General features: G+C 43.9%; 1 protein-coding gene across 2 annotated transcripts; it reads left to right on the forward strand.

The window, feature by feature from the left end:
- The first annotated feature begins 303 nt into the window (after positions 1 to 303).
- Positions 304 to 25,459, forward strand: nck1b (NCK adaptor protein 1b). Of its 2 annotated transcripts, XM_080489822.1 has the most exons (5): positions 304 to 540; positions 11,445 to 11,495; positions 12,154 to 12,394; positions 21,962 to 22,716; positions 23,273 to 25,459. In XM_080489822.1, the coding sequence occupies exons 3-5, from the start codon at positions 12,169 to 12,171 to the stop codon at positions 23,471 to 23,473; spliced, it is 1,182 nt and encodes a 393-aa protein (XP_080345948.1). In that variant the 5' UTR covers positions 304 to 540; positions 11,445 to 11,495; positions 12,154 to 12,168; the 3' UTR covers positions 23,474 to 25,459. The 2 variants fall into 2 exon arrangements, with proteins under 2 accessions (XP_080345948.1, XP_080345949.1); XM_080489823.1 differs by lacking the exons at positions 304 to 540; positions 11,445 to 11,495; positions 12,154 to 12,394 and adding an exon at positions 15,049 to 15,171.
- Positions 25,460 to 25,840: the final 381 nt, after the last annotated feature.

A 25,840-nucleotide genomic window follows, 5' to 3' on the forward strand; every position in this document is an offset into this window, starting at 1 on the left:
TTGATTACACTCTTTAAATGTATTATAGTCAAAAACCTGAAGTAAAACTTGATGATCGTCAACCAGCTAGTGAATCGCATTGTCTTCTTACAGATTTATTTGCTGCTAGTTTGTATTGACGCCCTTTACCGAGAAAAAAAACATGACGAATGCTTGTGGGAACGTCGGCAGCTGCATTGTGATTAACTGACATGTCTGCCGTCCAATCAGAACACAGCCTGTTTCCCCCGCAGCCAATCGCGTTGTAGGAGGCGGGACCACCCGTGCAGCCGTGGCTAAGTTAGCCTAGCCGTGCTGAGCAATGACATGCTTTGATATAGAAATGCTCTTCCAGCGCGGCGCCGCGTCTCATCAGCGAGGCTAGCTCCGCTCTGCGGTGGGAAAAAAAAAAAAAAAAAGAAGAAAAAAAAAAAAACCCTAACCGGCTGCCCGCTCGGACCCTGGATATCACTTGTGTACATCCTTCGCTGGTGTGCGTGACGCTCCACCACGTTAACCCCCTCCAGAAGGAGCTCAGACGCGGCGGCCGTCAGCAGTCAGGTAAGACGTGGTATGACTGGGCATGATGTGGCTGCGAGCTGCGGCGGATGGTTGGAGCTTCTGCCGCATAATGCCTCTCGCAGAGCCGCAGACTAGCTGCCGCTGCTGCTGCTCCCCCTCAAATTCAACAGTGTGGCTCACGATGCTAACGGCTACATGTTAACCAGCCTGTCGCCCTGCCAACATGGCCAACATACCGTTACCCGTTAATTTGGCTGGAGCCGAGATGTTTGTATCCATTGAAGACATTGTTCGTGGTTTTTCCTTTTCCTTTCTCCCCCCCCATCAACCGGGTGAGCTAAGTTGAATAGCCACGGTTCACTGTCAAGCTAAAGTTGTGGCATAAGACTGCTACACACTCCACGTAACCAGACTTAATTTCCGAGCATCGCGTTTACGCGTTAATTTCTGAGATTAAACATGGAGAGGACGCTTTAAGGGCAGGCAGGGTGGCTTTAAACGGCTAACGTGACAACATGGACCTCTCTGATTTAAATAATCTTGTATTGGTTTTTAGCTTTAACTATATCAAGTTTTTTCTTTTTCTGTCTGCAGTGCCGTTCAGTCATGGTGGCATGCCCTAAAATTAGGAGTAAGTTACGTTTCCTTTGTTTTAAATGGCCATAAATGGTTATTGCAACAATCTATCAGCTCCTGTTTTTCTCTCACCACACACTGATCACTTCCTCCCTAACATTTGATCGAACCGATGTGATCTCGCACAAGATTTCGACTTAACAGAGTCTAAAAATTCAGCTATGCTTGACATCTGGGATGTACTTAGAGTAAAACGTAGGTATAGTTTTGAAGTTGTATTTAGCTAATTCTACTACATTAAGACACATAACACACACACAGATGTGATTAATATTTGAAATATCACTCTCAGGACTATTAATAGTATTGGATAAAAGTACTAGAAGTTGATAGGAATGCAAACGAACATTAAATCTCTACATATCAAGGTAGTCAAATCCATTTCAATAATTTGGCCAAATAAAACCTGAAATGAGTGAGTCTATAACTAATTATATTCCCAGAGATTTTCCTTTGTTTTAGGTCAAAGAAGGATGAATACATTATGAAAAATTCTACATATAATTTCAACATCATGTCATATGATTTAAGGTCTTGTGAAAAAATAGTGTGAAATCTGCTGAAAGATCAGAAATCCCCTGAGCTGCAGTTTCTCTTCATGATGTTTCTGTCATTTCTCATGTGGCCTTCATTTTTTTTTTTTTTTTTTTAACACATTCACTTCCAGGCTGATGATCTGGTCCATGGACCACATGTTTAGCACCACTGTGTCCAAACGTGTCACAGATCCGTATGCTTTTACTTTAACCTTTTAATTTGGTCAGCCGCCAATCACAGAGTGAAACTAACCACTTTGAATTCAGTTTTCTAGAAAGATCAGTAAGAGGAACTGAAGTGTATTTCCTACATGAAATCTTTTTCTGTTTGGGGAGGGGTGGATGATTGCACACAGTGTTTATCTACAACATTGTTTCTACCTTACACAACCCTAGCTAAACTAAATGCCATGCTTCAGTAACACAATAAGCACTCCGGCTGTGTATTTGTTGACGAGAATTTGTGGATGTGTTTGTGTGGCCTTTTTGCAAAATGTGCTCAACAGTGCTGTGCAATGAACAGACCTCTTGAGAGTTTCTATTGCACAGGTAATAATTTGCCGAAATTCAGTAGGAGTGATTTGAGGGAGTAGCGTCCCCGTCTTTTCGTGTGCTCTCAGCTGTTCAACATAGTTTGTCTGGTTGTCACAGGTAAGGTTTTTGAAGAGTGAGATGGAGCAAGACATTGGGTTGCTGTAGCTTTCTTTTCAGTGAGTCGCTGCGAGGACACACCCAGTTTACAAAGAAAAGTGATGGTAAAGTCAGACTTGTCCACCCGTCAGGCCGGGAGGCAGACTTTTTTTAAGAATCTTATTTGACGCAGATAGTGGTCATTTACATATTTGCCCCCGTCAGCTGCCAGGTCAGAAGCTGATGTTCAGGATTAAAGACTCCAGCGAAACTCAACGTTTCACTCTTCTGCAATGCATGCTGATTTTGCGGTCACATCCGCCTGTATACTCTCACTCTGTCCTATTCATAGCTCCCGTTGATTCATAAAGCCTGTAACATCCCTTAATGTCATGACAAGAAAAAAGACATTGCGAGCATAGATGGATGATCTCTTTTTATACAAAATCTCCTCGTTGCCAGTGCCTGGTGTTGTGCTGTCAGTGGCCTCCAGCAGCCAAGTCTGTCCCCACAGCCGAGGGGGAAAATACCAACTGTGCATTTCATGATAGCCAGAAAAACTAATGTGCCTGAAAATTTCTCAGTTGAACGAGCAGCTCAGGAAACCAATCTATTATCCAACATTACGCTTGTAATAGAGTTGAGAAGCGGGGATTTTTTTTTTCTACCCCCCACCGCAATCATTTCTTCTTTTCTATCTCTATCATCTCAATTATGACAAAACTGCTCTTCTACTTCCCCTTTTCATTTTGGGTTTTGATTTTATGCCGGCCTTGTTTTGCTGTAGACATGAAGAGTGAATTGCAAAAATCTTGCTATTGGGTCACCTATTTATCCTCTTCAGGTAAACTTGAAAGTCTAAGCGTCTGGTTTTGCAGATGTGGTCGAAATATTTGCTATCAGGAATGATTCAGAGTAAATAATTTTACTTCCCCATCACGGAAAAAAAAGAAGTGCGCCGTTTCGGTTGTATCGTTTTTTTTTTTTAGTTCATTATGGTGTTATTTCTTTCAGGGAGAATTTCATCGAAAAAATGAGGAAGTATGTACTTGTGTAACCACAGCAGTCATTATGGCAAACATTATTGGTGTGTCCCAGAAAGAAACATTATCGTTATGGGTTTTATCAGAAAGATAAATTTAGATGTGACAAAAAAGCACTTTACACAGCCTGTTACTGAAGTTAGGTTTCCTCTGCCCAATGTACTTCATATTTTGTTCAACTCACAATAGTTGCAGTCTCCAGGTCTATAGCAGTTTACCACATTGCTTTTCTCCAGGCTTACTCAGTAAAGCAATAGGAACAATTTCAGTAGCGGAACCCGAAACAAAATCTGTGGTCCTTGTATTGCCTGTGGCCTCTCAATTTATAAAAAATAAATAAATAAAAAGAATTTTTTTTAAATACTTATTCAGTAATATTAAAACAAGATGGCTACAGAGCTTTTGCCTGCAGTCATGTGGGAAATCAAACAGCTGAACTGTAGAAATGCAAGACAGCTGACAAAGAAATGTCAGACATACCAGAAATCTGATCAAGCACCCTATCAATCATACCACATCGCCCTCAAACCAAATGTAATGCCACAACTGATCTCGGTGAATCAAGACCCGATAGAAGGAACAGTTTGAGGCGGTGGTCTGTAAGTACCTCGTTTGAAACGCTGACTCAAGACCAAACAAGAGTTATGGGGGAAAATCTGAATTTAAGAAAAGTGATTCAAACATATGATTACTGTAATGAAATGATGACAATTGGGACAAGTATTGGTCAGTTTCATTTGGAACGATGTCGAGAGCAGTTAAATGAATTAATAATAATTTAAACAATAAAGAAGCATCTTATCTGATGTAGACTTTATCTGCCTACAGAGTCTGAGACCACATGGGTTTATGATGAGTCATAGGTGGAGATATAAAGCAATCCGTTGCAGGTTTCTATGAAATAAAAATATCGTCTGAGTCAGTCAGGGGATCAATCCCATAATGCTTTGCACTGTGATTTTGGTCGTTTGTGTGCCAGTAATAAAGATGTTTGGGTTTTTTTTTATGCTTGACTTTGAATTACATTAATTATGGTCCATATAACCACAGCTACTATCACAGCTTTCTGCGTCATACTGAAAGCTTTAAATCTGACTACTGGGATGAAGAAGTAGTTTTAAATAGTTATTGTGATAATATTGTGATAAAATTGGCATTGGTTTAAAACTTCTCCATGCTGCAATCCTGATGGAAATGCATTGCAACCAGCAGTGTGACCTCTGTTGTTCATGAACAACAGTTTTCCCAGTGTTTGAAATGTGTGTAGGCTGTCAGCGTCAGGCTGGAGAGAGGTGAAGTTTTGTGCAGAAAATGTTGCCTTTCTTGTTTCCCCTCCTATCAAAGATCTCATAGATGTTGATTTGCGCAGGCCCAAGATTTTTGTGGCATCACCATGCAATCTGGAATGCCTCCCGCTCTCAAGGTGCTCGCACACAGGTTACAACATGTGGCTTGTCCAGACTTCTGCTCCAAGTAGCTTGTTTCGTCCTATTGTGACAGCACCCGAGGGCTCATATTTACCAGGATGCCGGAAGAGTAAAAGGAAGCCAGTCTATCTATTTCGTCTGTTTGACACAGGTTGTCTGAGATTGTTCTCTTGTGGTTTGCAATCGGCTATTTTGATCGCACCAATAACTCTTTCCAAAAGGTTACAACAGGGTTCACAAAATATACTGCGACAGTGCAACGTCGGTCTAAATTTTATGTACATCGCCTCTTTTACAGACTCCTTAATACAACTTGCAGTTTTAAGTGTGCAACAGCACTCCAAACTAAACCACAGAGCACTTTATTGTACTATGGTGCCTGATGTTAGAAATCCCTTTGCTTTGTAAACTTGGATTAGTCATGGGGAAATCCCCTGGAGCTCTCCAGAGTTTGTGAGGTAACCTGTAGGTTTATTTTGCTGTGGCCCTGATCCCATATTGCTTGGATGTGGCCGTGGATGAACGTGACAGGCAGGCCACCCAGAACAGGAACTGGCAACCTCAGGGTGTGGATGAAGATGTGGAGGCTGCTCATGGAGATTTGGTATAAAAAAAATGGATCCCTTCTTACTCAGAAGTTCTACTTTCTGATAGATATCTTCTTACAAAAAAAAAAAAGCAGTGTTCCTCAATGTCTGCCTGCAAAAAGCTAGTAGAAGACCATTCATTTAAATGATTCATGGTGATTATTTAAAGTGCAAGCCTGGCTCACACTCAGTTTATTGTTGCAAATGGTGTTGCAGTGATATTATTTCTATATTTAGACTGTCCTACAACAGTGTAAGCTACCCACAAGGACTTTGGTTTATGACAGCAACGCTTTGATCATATTTTTTTTTGTTTCAGATCTGATAAGGCTCACTGCCTTACTTAAGAAACTTGTTTTCAGCAAACAGCCACATAAAAGACCCTGTGAACGTCACCTTTGCCACATGTCGTCCTTTTTTCCATTAAAGTTGATCCAAAGTTCAAGCGTACACAATTCGTTGTTTCATTTGAAAGCAGTAATTCTGTTTTATGTATTCTGCAGCCTCAAAATAAGAATATGAAAAAATGGGGGTGTCAAGCGGGTTTTGGATTATACACATGACACCATCACGCTGTTTGGAGTTTCATCCTGACTTCCAGCCACTAATACGAGTCAGCTCATTAATGCCATAAGTCTGAGTTCAACTGGAACAGTCGGGCTTGAGAAAATGCAGCAAAATATGACGGCAAAAGAAGAAATTAACACATTTCACAGCACGGTCATGTGTGTTAATTGCTATTTTATCATCAGATATTGTCATTACATTTTTTAATGAGTATCCTGATATTGTTAATTGCTGATATGTGTGCACGCTTGTACGATTACAGATTATAGTTGTAGATTTAAGAAAGGCATACTCAATTAAAGTTAAGTGTGTTACTCAAGGAATAATGGAAATATTTGGGTCCCTTTAGCTTAAACAGTCATTGACTCTGTTCAAATCATATTTTGGTCGGGAAGGTCACCCTACATTTTACTCAAGACTTTAGATTTTCTCTGTTAATTGCTTGGCAGCATATTTTAAACCGTGGCACTTGTGTAGGTCTGTTTGACGTGCAGAATGACCCTTTTGATGTCCAGAAGAAGGCTTGAATCCTTTGCTGCCGGTTGTTGCCATGAGAGTAAATCTCTGGCAGTTTTCAAAAGACATGAGCCATAGTCTATTTTAGGCCATTCCCAACTGCGGAGGGTGATCCCGAGGGGTGGATAACCAACTGCTTTCACACAGTCATGAGTGGAGCCTGCACGCTTGGCCCAAAACACAGGAGGCCACCTGATTACATTTTAATCTATGCAGTCTTCTAATGTGGAAAAAGATGTATCCTCTCAGCAACTCTGGTGTTAAAGTTTAAACTAATTGTCATCTTTTTAATGAGCTGAATTACACGCATCAATGCTGAGATAAGTTATCTGAACTCATCTGAACTCTGACGGGGGGGGGGGGGGGTCAAGCCTGCACTTTGTCAGATTGCATCACTTTCCCATCATCCGGTCACCCTTGTGTCTACACTTCCTGTCTCACAGCTGGCCCGCCAAGTCTCCCATGACCCTTTGCTGCTCTTCTGTTTTGAGAGAATGTAGGACAACTGGGATGAGCTGCAGTCTCATGGGTTTTAGTCGCATGTGGCTCGATGTGAAAAAAAGAGCGCGGGCTCTCCTCACCCATCGGTCCGTCAGCGCCCTGCGCTGTTAGCTCGCGAGGCAGACCTGCCCTGTGGCTAAAATGCAAGTTTTGGTGTAAGTCGGAGGAAGTGCAGCAGTGCCAGAGGGGCTGAGTGAGCAGCGAGCACACAGAGCACATTCCAGAAGGCAGCAGAGCCCTGTGATTTTAGCAGGCTGTCACAGGGATTAGGTTACTCTGTCTGCCTTTGTGAGCTCATGCTGTTGCTGTCTCAGAGACTCAGCACTCCTGCCTAGCAGTGGTACACTCTTTGGTCCGACAGTGAAGAGAGACGAGGATCTGTAATTGTTCTCCTTGGCTTGTTTACTATACACTGTATCCAGCTGTACTGACTTGGTGTCTACAAACAACTTCCCGTGTCTGTAGCAAAATGGAAATGCCGTGGACACCAATATATTTTTCAGGCCTTTCTTTCTTGTACTTTACTGCAATGTAGCATCCCTGTGAAATGTGTTATCACACAGGCCTCTTGGTGTGCTATCTGCCTGTATCGCTTGTTTTTTCCTTCCTACATAGACACAACAAGTTACAGCTGCAGCTGCGGATCGCAGGATGTGGTGAACTTGTGTCAGTATTGTTCCATAGTAACATAAGACTTTACAAAGTTGTACCCTCTGTCTCTGCAACACTACTGACATGCAGTTGTTGTGGTGTGTGGTTTATAGTGATACTTAAGCTCCTTCAAATTTTATTGGCCATCATAAAGGTATTTTCTAAAGATCCAAACAGAATAGTTGCTGCTTATTAAAGCTAGCAGTGATAACAGAGTGGTGTTGCTGATGGGGAAGCAGCTGTGACAACTGTTGGTACCTTTGAGGACACTAGTTAATTGGTTACTGCCCTGCTGCTGATACGACTGCAGATAAGTCGATACCAGTATTACAATTGAGTATTTGATAGTTTTAATCATAATTTTATAGGGTTAATAGTGGAAGCAAGCTTTTAAGCAGACGTTTTCTGATTTGAATATCACTGTCGGCGTGCCATGACTATGCTCTCCGAACAGGCTAGTAATCCCCCGCTGCTCAGATTGCGTCAGGAAAGGCTTCCGGTGTAAAACTCAGCAAATCGAACTTGTGTATTAAATGATCGACTGTTGCAACTCCAGAAAGGAGCAACTGAAACATGTTTCACACACTTTATGTAATAGTTCATGCTCTATTTTGGTCATATGCGTTTTTTCTTCACTCATTCTATCTGATGGAAACATGATCAAACATATCAGAAATGGTGATTTATATTTTCTATAGTTTTCTCTAATATTGAAGACTACACAATTTGTGATTAATTTAATTTATCAGAATCCGAATGCAAGACTTAATTGAATAATTATGTGTTGTGGAACTAGTCAGAAAAGTCAATTATGGACCCCCCCCCCCCCCCCCCCCCCCCCCCCCCCATCATAAATCTTACCTATCGAATGCCTGCCAAACCACTGGTTAGAATTTTGCTAATTACCTCGACAGAAAAGGGTCTTTGTCCATTAGTTTCACATTTTTGTAAAAATAACCTTTGTGTTTAACATTTAATCTCCAGACTTCTTTTGTCCAGTAAGATAATCTTCACACACTGTAAACCACAGTCCTTATCTGTCTCATCTATTCAAAGACCCATTTAGTAGCAGATGGTTTTTAAGATGGGAAGTAATACTGACTTCTTTTTGGGTTTCGGATTAATTCTTGCTGCGCTCTATTTAGTTATGTAATTCTTTGTCTACCTACCAATGTGATCAGTGAATGAGCAGTCATTTGGTGTGTTATGGCAGTGATGGAAAGAAGACGTTTCCTGTAATGATTTGTATAAATGTAACAGGATCGCTATTGGTTGTTGGATTCTCTAGAAACTGCTTGAGAAGCACCAAGATATTGTTAATGTGGAACAGCAGAGAAAATTGCCTTATTTTTTTTGTGCTGCTGAAAAGAAAATATTAAGACATGGACATTCTTTTGTGTCAGGAGTTTAAGTGAGCTATGCTCGGAGAAATAAAAAAAATAAATAAAAAAAGAAGAAGCAGGTAGCCACAGGGAGTCGGGAAAAGCCTGCGCTCACCACAAACCACCACATTTGACCATTTCTCTCCTGTTTCATGCAGTCTGGATGCCCATGTTGACAACCACAAAGTTCAGGCAAAACGCAAGATCTTCATGCAGAACGTTTACTACCCATGTTATTTCCAGACTTTTCGTCTTCTTCAAAACAACTATACAACTGGTTACTCATTATGAAGGTCACGGGCTATTTGACTGGGAGCAGTGACTCATTACGTCATTGCATCTGAAAATATTTTTTCCACAATATTTCTACACTATGCCTGCAGTTGTGCTCTACCCTTTCTCCTCCACATGTCTGTGTCAATAATCATAACTTAAAGTACAAGGTCTTTCCAGCTGCTCCCTTTTACAGGGTTTGCTGCCGCAGGTCATTGCAACTTGCACCATAGCGTTGGATAGTTTTAACGTCCAAACCCCTTCCTGCCATAACGGAAATTCAAACACGAATCCCTGCACACTCAAGGTCAAGACTTAACCTGCTGCCCCCATGGCTAAAAAAACTCAAGTGTCGATGCTTCCACAAATGTTCCTAACCTATTTCCACTCACAAAAGGAATATCGTCCCACTTGGTCAAAAAGCTGTTTGATTCACACGGAAGTCTCCAGAACTTTTTAATTTCATGAGTAATCGGAATGAGTGTTGTTTCACAGCCACACGTTGTCTTTGTGCTGAGATGATGCTTTTCTGCTGGTTGTATGATGGATGGGCCTTACCTGTTAATTCTGCCCGGCAGCAGGGTAAACGGAGACCCTCAGTGGCTGTAAATGTGACACCATTTGAGCAGTTTGACCTGTCTGACCTGGTGTTTAGTGCTTCGGAGTGGTGACTGGCCTTGGCTCAGTCTGCAGCTGCGCGATTAGCTCAGAGCATCTGTCGCCTAACTTTTTGATCCTCCCTCACATCTGCACTGTCGTAAGTCACTGCCATCTTAACTTGCCCTCAGTGCTCAGCCACCCTAGAAATGAGTGGGTTTCGGGGTGGAGGGATGATGCAGTGGACCTTCTGTAATGGGGAGATAGTTGGGACACGTACTGTCAAATGCTGACTGTTCTGTCAGGCTCAAATATGGAGAGTTTAAAGTGGAAAAACGATTGCAAGGGAGGGATGTTGTCGATGGAGGAGGAGGACATATACACGCTTATCTGCCTCTTTGGGAGATGGCTACCCAGCCCAGCCCTGGGAGAGTTTGTTGCCTTTATCTTGGTGAAAGAGGCTCTTGAGGAGGGTAAATCAGCTCTTTGCTTTTTTTTTTTGTGCCGCTCCCTAAGATGTCCTCCAGTGTGTCTTAATTTAATTAAAGATGGAAAAGGAGCTAGCAATGACCTGCAACCTGCTGTTCTACCTCTGCTCGTGTTTGCTTAAGATCGGGTTCTCGGCCTATCTGAAGGCCAACTGTAGCTGAAACTTGGTCTCTACTGCTACTTCAAATAAAAACCAAGAGCTCTATCAATGAGATCAGTGTCTGGTCCCTGAAGTTGGTGTGTATTTATGTGTGTGTGTGTGTGTGGGGGGGGGGAACTACATCCACTCCCATGACATCAGAGCAAAGCAACTGCTCCAATAGTGTCTCACTCCCTCAGAACCGACCCGAGTATCTGCAGTATAAACCTAAGCACAGCTTGACAGTGCTGATGGCAATATGGGTCATAAGACCAGTTGTTATGAATGTGCTCATTGTTGAACATGAACAAGTTTAGACAGTGGATCACACTGCTCCAAAATCATATTTATATATACCCTGGCGGATCTATGCAGCCTTACTAATAACGGACTAATGATCGTTTGTAATGCAGTCTACATAAGCACTGCATTTGCATAGTCGGGGAAACATAAGAACGTTTATGGTGCAGTTCTAAATTGAAAGCAATCTTGTAGATCATTAGTGCTCTATAGGAGCTTCAGTAAGTGACGTCGCTCCACTGCTGATGCACACTCTCCTTGTTCTTCACTTCCCTCTGATAATGATCTTCACCATCCTCCTGGCTCCCAGGTTCAGATTTGATGCCTAACACAAAAGACAATCGTTGGACTCCTTCTGAGAGGAAATAACCTCCCGAATAACTTTATTAAGACAGCGTCAGAGTTGAATACCAAAAAAATAGTTATTTCTATCTGTTATTTCAAGAATACAATTGCTGGAGGGAAATTATGTCTGAAGAGACTAAACTGTGGAAATGATTGGGGGCACATTCTCAGCAAATAGTCTTACGTTTGTTATAAAATGTTATTTATATGTGGCCCTGCAGCTGATCGGTACAATAGGCTTCTCATTCTTATCAAGATGTGCCTGGAATGATATGCAGAATTCTATTTCTAATTGCATTTTTTTTTTTCCTCTACATTTTTTAGGTCAGCGGAAGTGTCAACGCTCTTGAATTTCTCAGCTTTGATGCAGTACAGGTACCGTCATTTGTTTCTAAATTTAGTCCAGATTTTTATCTGCAGACTCACTTTGAAGGTGACAACAAACTGTGCACAAAAAGTAAGGAAATTTGGTGGTACCAATGCTTAATGGCGGTAAATCTTATAACATTGTAAAGCCACATTATTTCCTGTTTAAATTTTGACACATTTGTAAGGAACATGAGCGGTGGAGTTGAGTCTGAGGAGATTAGACGGTTTGGCTGAATGAAAAGAATCATTTAACAATCGGGAGCATGTGGAAGAGCCATACACATTCACAACAGCCTTGCATGTCATCCTGGTCACCAGCCTTGTCACATGCTGCTGTGGGATGACATCCCATTCGTCAGCCAGCATTTGCTGTAAGTCACCCAACAGCCACCTGATCCTGCTGGTGTTCACTGGGGTTGAGTTCAGGACTGCTGGCAGGCCGTTTCACCCTCTGCGCTCTGGACATTATAGTTTGGCTCCAAACCGTGTAGATATGAGATTCCCTCTGGCTGCAGAATATCATCTTCATATCTCATGTGCCTGCTTGACTTCTACCATTGCACAGTTTGTCAAAACCTGTACCGCAATCTCAAAACGAGAGTAAATATCAGCTGCATTGACAAGATGTCTGCCACTCTAATTTTTTTTCTCCTCCCTTCATTAGTGTACCTCGTGCAAGATGACGGAAGAGGTGATTGTCATCGCCAAGTTCGACTACATGGCCCAGCAGGACCAGGAGCTGGACATCAAGAAAAACGAGCGCCTGTGGCTCCTCGATGACTCCAAGTCGTGGTGGAGGGTTCGAAACGCCACCAACAAAACTGGCTTTGTGCCGTCCAACTATGTGGAGAGGAAAAACAGTGCGAGGAAGGCTTCAATCGTCAAGAATCTCAAAGATACACTTGGTAAAAAATGTTTTTTTTTTTTTTTTTTTAAAAGAGTAAGAATTTATTATTTGCCTCTTTACAAGTCGATGTTGAATTTTACATGTGATGGTCTACTAAGTAACAACCAGATACCATGTCAAAGTTTACTCCTTCCCCACGACCTCGTTTATTTTTATGGACCATCCCGTCATATTCCAGTCGATCTGCACAGATAATTGCAGTGTAAATATTTATGGGATTTTGGTCCCTCACTGCAACGTTTTGACCATCAGCTGACATGCTTTGTGTTTCATATTCGGTTTCAGAAAGAGGATCTTTTTTGTCGACCAGCCCAGCGTCGCTTCATTTCTGACCACTTTGTTGTGGTATGTGGTATGATAGGCTGCATAATAGAGGAAGATAGTCCTATTGTCTGATCGGTTGAAACACTGATATGACTTGTGGCTTACCATTATATTTTTAAGCATTTACTCGGGTGAGGCTGTAATTGGTGAGTTTTTCTTTTAATGTCCATTTTTAGCTTGGATACATTTTTACAGGCCTGATTTATGCTAAATACCTCCACTCTGTGTATGACTAGAGGATATTTCCATGTCCTTTTCATCATGGCTGGATTTGATCTGGCACAGGTGTCATCTCCTGTGTCGGCACTCCAGTAATATTTCTGGGCCCTGCAATTCACCAGGAGTGAGCCAAATGTAACTGTATGTAAGCCAAGGTTACCATTTGTCTTAGCTTAGTTCTTTTTGATGACAGACTGTCATGATAATTTGTGATACGCACACTGATCACTGACATTCAGTTTGGAACGGGGCCATGTAGTTTGGCAAGGGTTTTACCCCTGATTTCACTATTTGGGTTGTTAATGTGTTCTCATTAAGTGCCTAGTTTCGGGCCCTGCCTTTTGATTTTTGGCTGCTTTTCATTCTGTAATGTCTAACCTGTTTGCACCTCAGGGCATCATTATCAGAGTTGAAAGTATGATGGCATAGCTGCTTTTATTGGTGTACTTTGACCATGTTTGTTTGGACGCCAACATTTGCCACGATGGAGACTTTTAAGACTCACTTATACAATTGACAGTGGATGGTGCCAGCTTGTTTTGTAAATGCTGCAGGTTGTATTCTAGTCATTGACAGTTTCTTTTTTTTTTTTTAAACTACATACGGTAACTTAAATGAATCTGGGCTATAAAGCCTAAACTACCACCGCCACTTTATGGGACCGTTTGACAAACAAAAACACATCAAACTGCACTTGTGGGTGGAGAAAGGTAGCCTTATCTCCTCTGCTTATCGTTGATGTGACAATGATGACCCGCTCACGCGAAGGGTGACCCACTCCGAGGAAGCCCCAGGCCCCCGCAGTGGCTTTTCTCTATAGTCCGGAATGAACAAGTGTCGCCGACGGGTGCTTCTAGCCATAAGTAGTGTTGTCAGTTTATAGCTGTATCGCATGCTGCAGTGTTTGCAAAACACTTATCTGTGGGACACGTGAACAATGTCTTCCTGTTAGTGGCTCAATGGTTGTTGTCTTTTTTTTTATTTTTTTTTTTTAATGTGAGTCTTGTGGTTAAGAGACTGACATTCAGACATTTTCCTTGTTGCTAAACTAGGCGGATTAAAAACGGTATCAGAACAGGAATGTGCCTTTCTTTAGTCTTGTTTTAGCCACATTTAATTAACAAGCATTTTCTTATAGTGCAGCTTGACCCAAGAAGATGAATTGTTTAATTGCTTGACTTTAAGTCTGCTTTGCCCCGAAGTGTTAAGCTTTATTTTGTGTGTGGGTGTGGGGTTGTCATGCACCATGGCCATTAGCGCTCCTAACAACAACCCACCTGTCACTACGTCCATTGATCAAATGGTTCAGGTGAACAGCTGCACGAATGACACAAACACAAGTCATGTCTCGCGTACACGTCAGACGCCATAAAATGCAGACTAATGTAAAACAGCAGTTAACAGAAAACTGATTGTTAAACACTAATACAATCATAGCCAGCTTGTAAATACTTAACCTTCATTTATCCTATTTTATGACCTCTGAGTAGATTTAAGACATTTTCATTAGGAGATTGTGGGTGGGTAGGTTCCTTTTTTTTCATGTACAATAAAATCGTCAGCCTGAAGAAAACTCTTGATATGTGATGTGGGAGGAAACAAAAGTTCTCCGTTCTTTTTTTAAAACAGGCTCGTTGTTGGGTGTGGATTGGTGTCATCATTTGAAAGAATGTGGGATGGTATGATCTGTCTACAGATGGCTATGTTTTGGTGTGTGTGTGCGTGCGTGCGCACACACATATTTGAGGACTCATGTTTCTCGGTTTGTTGTAAACTTATGAGCGTCTCTCTACAAACAACTGCCGTCATGTGACACTGACTCACTCCACCGTTGCCGTGTCATCACCTTTTAAAATCTTTACTTAAAAAGGCCTATGGCTTGCTATATGAGGGAATCTATTCTTCACTTTCCAATGATCTCTCTATTCCTTTCTTCTGACTTTGTATGAGTCTTAACTTCGCCCTCCTCCCTTCCCTCTACCATGAGGCCTCTGTACTCTGCCTTGCGGAGCTGGACTTGGAGGCCTCTCTTTAGTGCCCTCTGATTGGCTGAGGCTCACCACATGGTCAAAGGAGTGGGCTGCCCCGCTCCACTATCCGCCCAGCTCTTTGGGTGTTCACATGGAATAACTACAGCCGCAGTGGGAAGAGAGCAGGGACCGGGAAAAAGGCAGAGAGGGAGAGACGGCGAGCCCAAAATGGACATGGCTAACCTATTCAAACATTTCTTTCGTGAGTTTTTTTCAACTTTTCTTGTCCTCAGTAGCCCCTCAAAGATGGCCTGACATGGTTTATTGGTGGTTTTATTGCTTTCCAAGTGGTTTAGAAGTGTTTTGTCTGAAGTGTGAGTGGGGCTTTTCCTCTGCCGTGTTTGTGTAGAAGCAGTTGTCAGTTTCTTTTTTTTCTCTCCTTTCTCACTTTTCTTTCGCTGTGGTTATGAGTTAGCTTCTTGTTGGTGAAATATATGTCATAATTTGGGCAGGCGGAAACTGAATTTTGTGCTAACATGTTGTCTTGGCAGGGAGGGTGAAAGGGTGTCTTAACAGCTTATGAGGGTGTGTGTGTATGCGTGTGTGATTTGCTGCAGAGACTGGGTGGATATGCTTTAGAAAAGGCTTCTGCTGAGACGAAGCCTGTAATTGCCTCAGCAATCCTCTCTCGTTCTTTTACACACACACACACACACACACACACACACACACACACACACACACACACACACACACACACACACACACACACACGCTTTAACCCTGCTCCATTTTTCTCCTAGAACTTTCCCAGTCAGTGGGCTACAAGTTGGATTACATTATCATGCTTGAAGACCCCTTCTCCACCCTGTTTAGGAATATCTTAAGACACAGCCCAGTGTCTGTTTTCTTTTATGCTACACCCACGGCGAGCTCACTCGTTGCTCGAGGAGGGTTCCCCCCTCTCTCCACCCCACCGCCAGTCATGAGCTACAGTTGAAGGGATGTGGGGTGCTCATGTAGAACACTGTAGTCATTGTGCTAAGAGGAGGAAGGGGTCCCTGCTGATTGATGAGACCCGGGCTCCCATCTCCCGCACCTCTACCGGTTATCAGAGGAATGTCACTGGCCGTGCAGCCTTTTGGGTCGTTGATACTTTACAGCTACACTGACACCCTTTTTCAAAAGCCTGGTGGACACCTCGCTGTAATCTCACCATGTAGCCGCTGAGTGGTATCTCTGCACTCTGCCTATCATCCCTACTTATGAGTGTGTGTGTGTGTGTGTGTGTGTGTGTGTGTCCGCTTGTAGTCTAAAGGATCCACAGAATGTAAAGAGATGAGAAGGACATGGAGATGAGCTAACAAATGTTTTGCTTGTGTAAACTAAGAGCTTTTAGTTGCCTCTCTCTCTCTTTCTCTCCCCTCCCTCTGTTTTCCTGTTTCTCAGCCTCCCCAGCGAGCGGAAACTCTAATTTGAGCCACATTTCTCTCTGAGCTTTTGGAGCAGTGCACGCCAGTGAGGAAGTGAGAAGTTAAAAGGAAGTTGAATCATTGCGCGGGGGTCTGTCTCTTGGACTTTCTGGCAGTCTTTATGTTGCTTTCTCATTTTCAGCCTCCTTTCTTCAAACCTCAGATCACTGTGGCCCAACCACAAAAGCCAAATCAAAATCATAATTAGGAGATTGGAGGGGGAGTTGTGAAGGTGCCTTCAGACTAAAAATGTTTTTACTAAGACGTTCTTTTGTTGTCCTGCGTCGCCTTTCCCTTTGCATTGCTTCAGAGGAAATGAGTCGTGGTCTGGGCTTGTAAAAGAGTAGCCAGTGCTGTAAACATTTTGGGGGGTAAAGGTTACAAACATTTACTGCACAGCTCTTCTTCTCAGTTGGATCTGGAGGGGTGCAGATCACTTTTCTTACCAATTTGGTTTTCATCTGCGCTATGTATTCTTTCATTTTGTTGATTTGAACAGAAAAGTGGCGGCTGGTTGTGAGAGCTCTCTGTTTGGAGCAGTGTTGACTTGTCATGACAAGGATTCAAACCTTAATACTACTTCTTGCCGAGTCCCACCGGCTGGTGTCATATCTGCTCACATTTGTGATGTTTACTTATGATGATTGACTGCTTCCATTTTGGATCTTTAAACAAAGCCTCTGAGTGATTGTTGACAACCACCCACTAACTTCTGTTTGGACAAAATGTGGACTTTATCAACTGAAACTTTAATTCCTGGAAAAACCACTTAAAAACCATTCCTGAACTCTGAGGTTGATTTGGGTGCCGTCTCTCTGTAGAACTCTGTCATTAGACAACTGATTAGGGATTTTACTGATGCATTGTAATAGTCTGATTGTGACAACCAGCACAGACATGGAAACCATTTGGCACTCGGTTGAAGAGTTAGTTTTGAAATAATGGAATCTCAGGCACTCACAAAGGCTAAATGCTATCTAAATTTAGGTCACTAGAAAAGAGAAGTGTTCAGGGAAAAGAAAAAAAGAAAATGGGTCAAGTGAAAGAGTGAAAATTGCTCCCGGAAAGTACAGCTGTGTTAGTCCGACCTACTGTTGCTGTCGATTGAAAGCGAGATAATCACAAAGTCTTTATTTGGCAACAGGATTCATAATTGGTGGACTGAACGCAAACAGCTGTGAGCTTGTTTAGCTCCCGCGTGCAACACTTCCCTGTCCGGAGCCGTAAATAAAAAGTGGAGCTGCGGATCCCCCCAGAGCTCCGCCGCATCAGATCGATGGCTGCCTGCTTTTGATGTCTCAGACAGCTGAAGTTTAAAGAGTTTTGCCCGTTTCCTGCAAAGCTATCAGTCAACCACGTTAGCAGTTTAATTGAAGCCGTACGTCTTAAAAGCGGCCCCGCCACCTCCATTGAAGACTACGCCAAGTCACTCTAATGTGTGTGCTTTCCCTGTACTCTTGACTGTTGAGTGTGCATGCTGTCATTACATTTAATGTGTAAGTCTCAGCACATCATATAGCTGAGGGTTACTGTTTAGCATTACCCGTCTACTCCGTTTGAACTCCTTTTTATTTATTTTTTTACCTGTCACCACATGACACGTGAGTTTTCCTACAACCTGGCTGAAATGAAATGTGAATGTTGTGAATGTGATCCAGCACAGAACGGCAGTGTATTTTCCAATTTTGGCCAGCGGCGGGTGGATGTTAAAGCATTGTCAGACAACCTGACGCGGGGTGTTGTCCACCACAGAGGAAGAGCCCTGAAATGGAGGGAAGCCGAGAGGTCGAGAGGGCCCGAGCAGACAATGGACAGCCAGCCAGCGTAGGCAGGCCGGCGTTAAAAAACAAAACTAGTTCCTGTCTGTCACTGGTGGCTCAACAAACTCCCCAACACTTTCTTCTCCCCCTGCTGCAGGCGCTCATCTCCATACAGAAAGCCAAGTTTTCACGTTATGATCGTTGTCATTGTTCTGTTTGATTTACTGCCTTCTGGTGCAGTACGACTTCCTTCTTCTGCATCACCGTCTCAGGAAATGCGCAGGAAAAAGCATGTGACGTCAAAAAGGAGAAACATTTCCAATGCGCAGTAGTTTTGAATCTCTGTTGCAAGCTTTTCCCAGGTAGCAGCCGGGTGGCAACTGCTACCTGGGGGAAGCGGGAAATACCAGATTGTATCTACACATGCAAAAGCTTGTGTACCTGGCAGTGTGTGGAGTTATCTTCAGGTGGTGTCGATCGGGTATTGGCAGCAAGTGAACTGGGCTTCTCTGTTGGGAAGAGTTGTCAGCTTTCAGCAGCAGTGAGGGGATCGTTTCAGTTTTGAAGACACTGTTATAATGTACAAAATGGCCGCTTCCAATGTTCCCCACACGGATCAATATTGTTGTTTCACGGCTTTATAAAACCTGTGATATCTTCCACATACTATCAGCTACAACCACCGTTGGAAACGGTGACCTCACTCTAATCATTCATCGAGTGCGAAAGAAAAGATCTTCAGATAAACATTAAAAGGAAGCACAAACCAGCCGTTCTTCTACGCAGCCACAGAACTGAACTCTTGTAATTAACCTCCACCAGCATGACAGACGGGCCCCGAGCGAAGCAAATGCCGTCAATAACAAACCCCTTTATCTTCCCCTGACTATCATCCGCCTTTAACTGTGCAGGCAAATCCCAACTTCCCATTATCATTGCCTGAGTCTAGTCAAATGTTGGGGATTTGCTTTTTTTTTTTCTTGTTCTTTTTTTTTTTTAATGCAAAGCTTATATGTGGTTGCAGCAGGAAGTGGCAAAAAAAAAAAAATCCTGACAGGGTCGCTGATAACGACTGTTACCTGGCCGGAGAGATAACGTATAAAGCCCTCAATTGTTTCAGTTCTTAGCTGGAGCTGAAAGATGCTTTATTTATACGTGTTTGGCCCCTAACATTTGCTTGGCGCGAACTAGGTCACTTCCAACTGAGCAAAGACGCATCCTGGGGTTTGCACCTGCAAATCGCCTGTTCTTGTGACGTTTATATGCTGAAAGAAATGAGCATCTCAATGCTCATCCTCTATGTTTATTTGCTTTATCCAGCTTATGTTTAATATCTGTCTTGTATTTTTACAGTTCTCGATTTTTATGCATTTTTTTTTTTTACGTCTGTAACGCTGCACGGATGCGCAACTCGCGTCTGTGCGATGCCCAGCCTTCACCTACAGACATCAGCTCTTAACACCCTGTCTGGAGTCTGCAGTTATGCACGGTGGTGTGACTAATAACAGGGTCTACCTGGAAGCAATTTGACGTTGGACTCTCAGCGCTACCATGAAATTTGTCTGTGCTCCTTGAGTCGGAGACACCTTTCAGTAACAGTTTATCCGTGGTGAGGCATATTGAGTGTGGCTTTGTGACACATTAGTCATGTTCCTCACTCAGAAAACAAACGCACCAAAGGTCCTCGGAGCGCCGTCCCGGAGACTACACCCTGCCTCAACTGTATAATTTCACCCAGCTGTATTTTGATTATGCAAGCAATAGCCTTTGCAAACGTAATCAGAAAATGGGGTCTCTACTTTAGTCTGCTATCAGTGTCTGGTTAGTATTATTTTGACTCTGCGCTGCCTACATCATCAGTTAGACCAGAGACTCTGTGATTACAGTTTTGTTGCCGTAGTTTTGCAAGAAGTGGGGAAATGTTGGGCCTGTTGCTTTGCACACAAACAGTCAAACATAGAATTACAGCTGACGGAAGATGCCGTGATGTTTACGCTGCATCCATTGGCGAGCGACGCAGCGATTAGCACTTGAGGCTGTCGAGCCAGCCTGGGAAGATGACGATCACAACCATGACATCCAGAGCTCGACCCCGGGGCTTCACAGAATGGCAAGAGGCTTGGGGGCACGATAATCCTGCTGTTAGCCTCGAGGCTGTTTCGCGATGGTGTCACAGAGTGTCGGTCCTGCATGGGTCTATGGTTAAATGCACGGGGTTACAGGTTTCAACTGGAAAAGCTCGCACTCTGAATGCTCCTGATAAATACACTCTTAATAATCTTAAATCACAAAGCCAGTAGTAAGCTCAGCGGGGTGCTTGGAAGGCGCCGGGGTTGGGAGGTAATGGGAAGCGGCAAGTTGGCACAAACAGGACGGGGTTTGGTATGAAGCTGCACGGCGAGCGAGGCGGCAGGTGTCGGGCCAGCTGAGGTGATTAGTGCAATGTGATTAGAACAGTGAAATGTGACTGAAGCTTTTCACTGACAAGGTTCCCTGGCAACTGTAGTTCGTGACTTTAATTTTTCAGTTAAAAGTCAGCATCCGGAGGCACTACCCGACATTTTTCTGTTTTCGGAGGAATTATTGGCCCGTGTCAAAACAAGTTTTCATCCCACACAATTTTTTTTTCCACCATGCTTCTGCACCGAGGCCTAATCCCCAAGAATGTATTTGGATTTGGAGTGTGGGGTGTAAGGGCACTGTAATGTGGAAAAGAAGTGATATTTAGCCCAGCTTACCCAGCCTCCCTGTATTTCAGCACAGCCCTTAATGCTGATTATTGCTCCCTGGTATTTGTCTGGGAGTTTTTCCTTTTTCCTCCCTTAATTTTTCTGTGGTGATTTACAATGGGGTGTGTGGTTTTTGTTTTCTCGTTGAGACATGCTCCAGGTCAGTTAATGTGCGATACAAAATAATTCATTCATTCATTTCAAGACAATGTTTGAGTAGAATTATGGTTCTTAATTTTAATGGCACCAAGGAAAAAAAAAAAAAAAAGCATTTCCATGTGCTAATTTGTGACGTTCGCTGTCTGACATGGAGATGCACATCACACTTCACTTCCTTCCACCGTTCGAGGTGAGATCTGATATTCATCTGACAGACTTTGTGCAGTTTCGTAAGAGCTGAAGCCATCTTATCGTGAGAGTATTCGTACACACGTTCTGACCAATCACCTGAATTCACCGCCCAGTGAGAATGATGCAGCTGAAGCTCGGTTAGTAGAGTGGGTCACCCAATCGCCCGGCTGTGGGTTCGATCCACTCTCTCCCTGTCAATAATGTCATTGATCAAGATAAGTGTTCCCAATGGAACATACAAAGTCCACACAGATTAGAACCAGGAACCTTGTTACAGTGAAGGTGCAGCGGTAACCATTCAGCCTTAGCCCTTCGTTTTGTCCGAATAAGCACTTCAAAGTTAAACAGTCAGCTTTGATTGACGCTACGTAAAGTTACAGAAACCCTTTTCAGGTCCATCGTGCTATTTTGTTTTGACTCCTTTGTCAACGTGGAAGCAAGATTGTCCTGTTCCACTGCAGCCGGCCAGCAGAGGGTGATACGGTGAAGCTGTGGCAAAATATTCTGTAGGCCGTGTTTGGCAGTGTCGGTCTGGAGGTTCGGAAAGCAAGTGTGTAACGACAAGTTTTGTTTCAAATCCCACTGCCGACCGGTTGCCACTGTGACCTGCAAACGTGCAGATCATGTGATACAGTGCGGTGACTCTGGAAGAGAAATGGTCTCATGCCGTTCACTCCATTTATATCAGTGATGAAATTTGTCTGTGAGAATCGTAACATGTTTTTGTAATTGTTTCCTAGGAATTGGGAAGGTGAAGAGCAGGAAAGGGGGGATGAGAGACACGGCCTCCAACGCTGACTCGGACATGTACGCCGACAACGGCGAGAGACTGTACGACCTCAATCTGCCCGCCCTGGTCAAGTTCAGCTACACCGCGGAGCGCGAGGACGAGCTGTCTCTGGTGAAGGGCACACGGGTGGTGGTGATGGAGAAGTGCAGCGACGGCTGGTGGCGCGGCAGCTACAGCGGACGGTCTGGCTGGTTTCCGTCCAATTACGTGACGGAGGACGTGGACGGGACGGCGGGGGGAGGAGGCATGGGCGGGCTCGGAGACCCCGCCGGATCTTTAACAGAAAAGCTCGCCGCGGTGGTGAACAGCACCACGAACGGAAACCGGGTGCTGCACACGGTTCAGGCGCTCTACCCTTTCAGCTCGGGCAACGATGAGGAACTGAACTTTGAGAAGGGCGAGGTGATGGAGGTGGTGGAGAAGCCCGAGAACGACCCCGAGTGGTGGAAGTGCCGCAAGGCGGACGGACAGCTGGGCTTGGTGCCCAAGAACTACGTCACTGTGCTGGACTCCACCTCCCATAAACCCTCAGTGGGGCCTGCTGGGCCTCCCACGCCCGACTGTGATTACATCTCGCCCTCGAGCAGCGGGCGCTTCGCCGGGAAGGAGTGGTACTACGGGAAAGTGACACGCCACCAGGCGGAGGTGGCCCTCAACCAGCGGGGCTCAGAGGGAGACTTCCTCATCCGAGACAGCGAGTCATCGGTCAGTATTCAGACCCTCTCCTCTCACGATGCTGAGTGACGTAGTCTGTAGTTCGGGGTGGGCAACCCGAGACCACTCCCTCCATAATCCATCTTTACTGCTGATGGCAGATTTCATTCGAATACCTTCTATTGTTTATGAATCGTTGCAGCTGCAATAAACAATATTTCATTGTCAAAAACCTTAAATTAATATTACATATTGCCAAGTGTTGGAAAAAGCGCACCCAATGAGCTTTAAGTTTGTCGTGCAGCTTTCACTCTGCGTGTGCAGGAGTTGGTCGTCAAAGTTTGAAATGCAATTATTTGTGTTTCGTTCAGTCAGTCTGAAGAAACTTTAATCACTGTGATAGAGGGATGGATTTGATTGTAGAACTCGGTAAAAGGGTGGATGCGTCTGCTAGAGGGAAAAGATCATGATCATCCACCCACAATGGCGATGAGCACCACTACTATTTTACTCATTATCCGATCCATTTTTTTTTTCCCGTTTTAAACCCTTGACATTTCTTTTGGGGGGAGAAAACAAAATAACCCTTCGTTGTTTCTCTTCTCAGCCCAACGACTTCTCCATCTCCCTGAAGGCGCAGAGCAAGAACAAGCATTTCAAAGTGCAGCTGAAGGAAAACCTTTACTGCATCGGACAGCGCAAGTTCAACTCCATGGAGGAGCTTGTGGAACACTACAAAAAGGCCCCCATCTTCACCAGTGAGCAGGGAGACAAACTGTACCTGATCAAGGCCCTGGCTGCCTCCTGATCCATCACTCTCTCTCTCTCTCTCTTTCCCTCTCTCTCTCTCACACAAACACACACACTCACACACACGCACACACGCACCTACACATTGTTAAAACCATCCATATATATATGTAATGCAGATACACCCGAACACACACTAACATTTCAGCTCCAGGCCTGAAGACTTAACACATCATCAGGACTAAAATGCCTGATCTGTGAGCATTCCAAGAGGACGTATGGAAAAAGCATGTGAGGAACTTGGAGGAGGGAGACAAAAGACTATATGGACTCCTGAGAGTTGACTACAGACCTCTTGGTCGCCTATTTTAAATTATCCAGATGTGTTAGGTCATAGGCAATGCCATGTATTTCCACCTTGATATCTTATTAGAGTTGCATTTAGTTTCTTTCTTTTTTTTTTTTTTTTTTTTTTGATAATATATAATCTTTTTAACAATTTCTTTTAAGAATGTGATTTTTTTCTCTCTTTTTTTTTTTAACTGTATACAGAACACACGAACCACCCGACTGAGACATTCTTCAGCACATTTCAGACCCTCGAGGTCTCCTTTTCGACTTACTTCTTCGTCTTACTGCGTTCTTCGTCAGACACACTAATCCTCGACTTCTGCTAACAACTAATCATGAATAAAAAGGAAGTGACCAAAATATATTTATTGATACCAGTCTGTTAGGATAAAAGGCATGGAGATTGGAATTATCGCACTGTGCATCTTTTTTTTTTTTTTTCTTCTTCTTCATCTTCTTAAGCAGGATTAGAGGGGACTCCTCTTCTTGTGCAATGTAAAACTAGATACTCGTCTTTGTTCAGCCGAACTGCTTGTCTCACATATTGCTGTATCCACATCATGTGAATTTTACAAAGCTTGAGGCACCACGCACAGTAGGAATCTAAATATAGTCCTTCCTTGGATCCACAAAAAAAACAAACAAACAAAAAAAAAAAAGGTTTGACAGTCCATGTGTGTGATATGGGGGTGAGACTTGAAGTACTTTTCAACTAGTCGTGACCACGAGTCCCGGTTGAGTGTGTGGATGACGACCCATCCGTCTTCCCAGCATTGCCAAAGGAGGCGACGATGGTGGTGGTAGGGACGTATTTACGTCGACAACAGTAGCTTCCCAACAAACAAAACGTACATCGGTCCTGTGGCGCCCGGGGGCGGGGGGGGGAAGTGGAGAGTCAGTCCGGAGGATGAAGTCATTCCTCCTGAATTAGTGATCACTGGAGGAGTGGAGGGGTCACGCAGGGGTCGTGTTGGCCCGGCTGCAGAACATATACATCATCCGAGGAGACGCCCTCTTCCTTCGGCAGACGGGGGGGGGATTTTTTTCAGAAAACAATTCCTTATGGCAAAGTACCGATGAAAAGCGACGTAATCTGATTTAAAGTCCTCGTTCTCCTTGACGTTTTCCCGCATCTATTCCCGTGACCGAAACGCGTCCGAAGAGCGAGTTGAAACGTTCTGCACGCTTGAGGCCCGCCCGGCGTATGGGTCGGCGTCGAGTTGGAATACGGCGCGCGGAAGTGTGTTTCAGCAGCACACATGGTTTTTATTTACAGTGCGGGTCTGTAAGCGAAGGAGCGCTTTGTCGAGTGAAAGTGGACCAAGTAGCGTTTGAATGTCGGGAGGGGCAGCCGAGCGGCACCACCGCCTGCAATCACAGCAGCGCCTGGCAGGGAGCCGCTCCGGCAGCGAGCTCCGAGATGATGATCAGGATGCCTGCGATGATGAGTTCTCCAGCTGTGGCCAGTTGGACCCGAGCACAGGGAGGAGGAAGAGGGAAGTGCGCAGAGGAGGAACGGAAAAAGAAGAAGAAGAAGAAGAAAAAACAACAAGGAGGGGAGGAGACTTGGGAGAATCTCCTCCACTGGATAAGAGTATCTGGAAAGCCACGCCCAGGCAGGGAAATCAACACAGAGCCAATCCTGATGTGTCACTGCTGAGGAGAAGGCTTCTAACGTCCAGTTAATCCAAGCAATAAAAAAAAAAAAGAAAGAAAAAAAAAAGAGTCATGCCCCAAAGATCACAAAGCTTGGGCGTGAGCCTGCAGTCCCCAGGTGACTGACGGGAGTTATTGTTCCCTCGTTATTCGAGTTCTGGAACCATTGACTTGTCAGTCTGATTTATGAGGAGTCAAAAGAGCATGTGCTGATTTTACACGTACAATACCAGTCTGCATCGGAATCAAAGTGAGATTATATCTTATTAAAGAATATGAAAACAACATTCCAGGATTAAAAGGCTTCAGCGGGATTATTTAATACCGAACAGGTTGCTTCGAGTAATTTTACACACAGAAAAGCAATTTTAATTAATGTGACAGGGGATATTTGTGCCTGTATTTTAAATTTCCAGCC

Source organism: Lipophrys pholis (genome assembly GCF_963383615.2).
Source record: "Lipophrys pholis genome assembly, chromosome: 20".
Classification (NCBI taxonomy): domain Eukaryota; kingdom Metazoa; phylum Chordata; class Actinopteri; order Blenniiformes; family Blenniidae; genus Lipophrys; species Lipophrys pholis.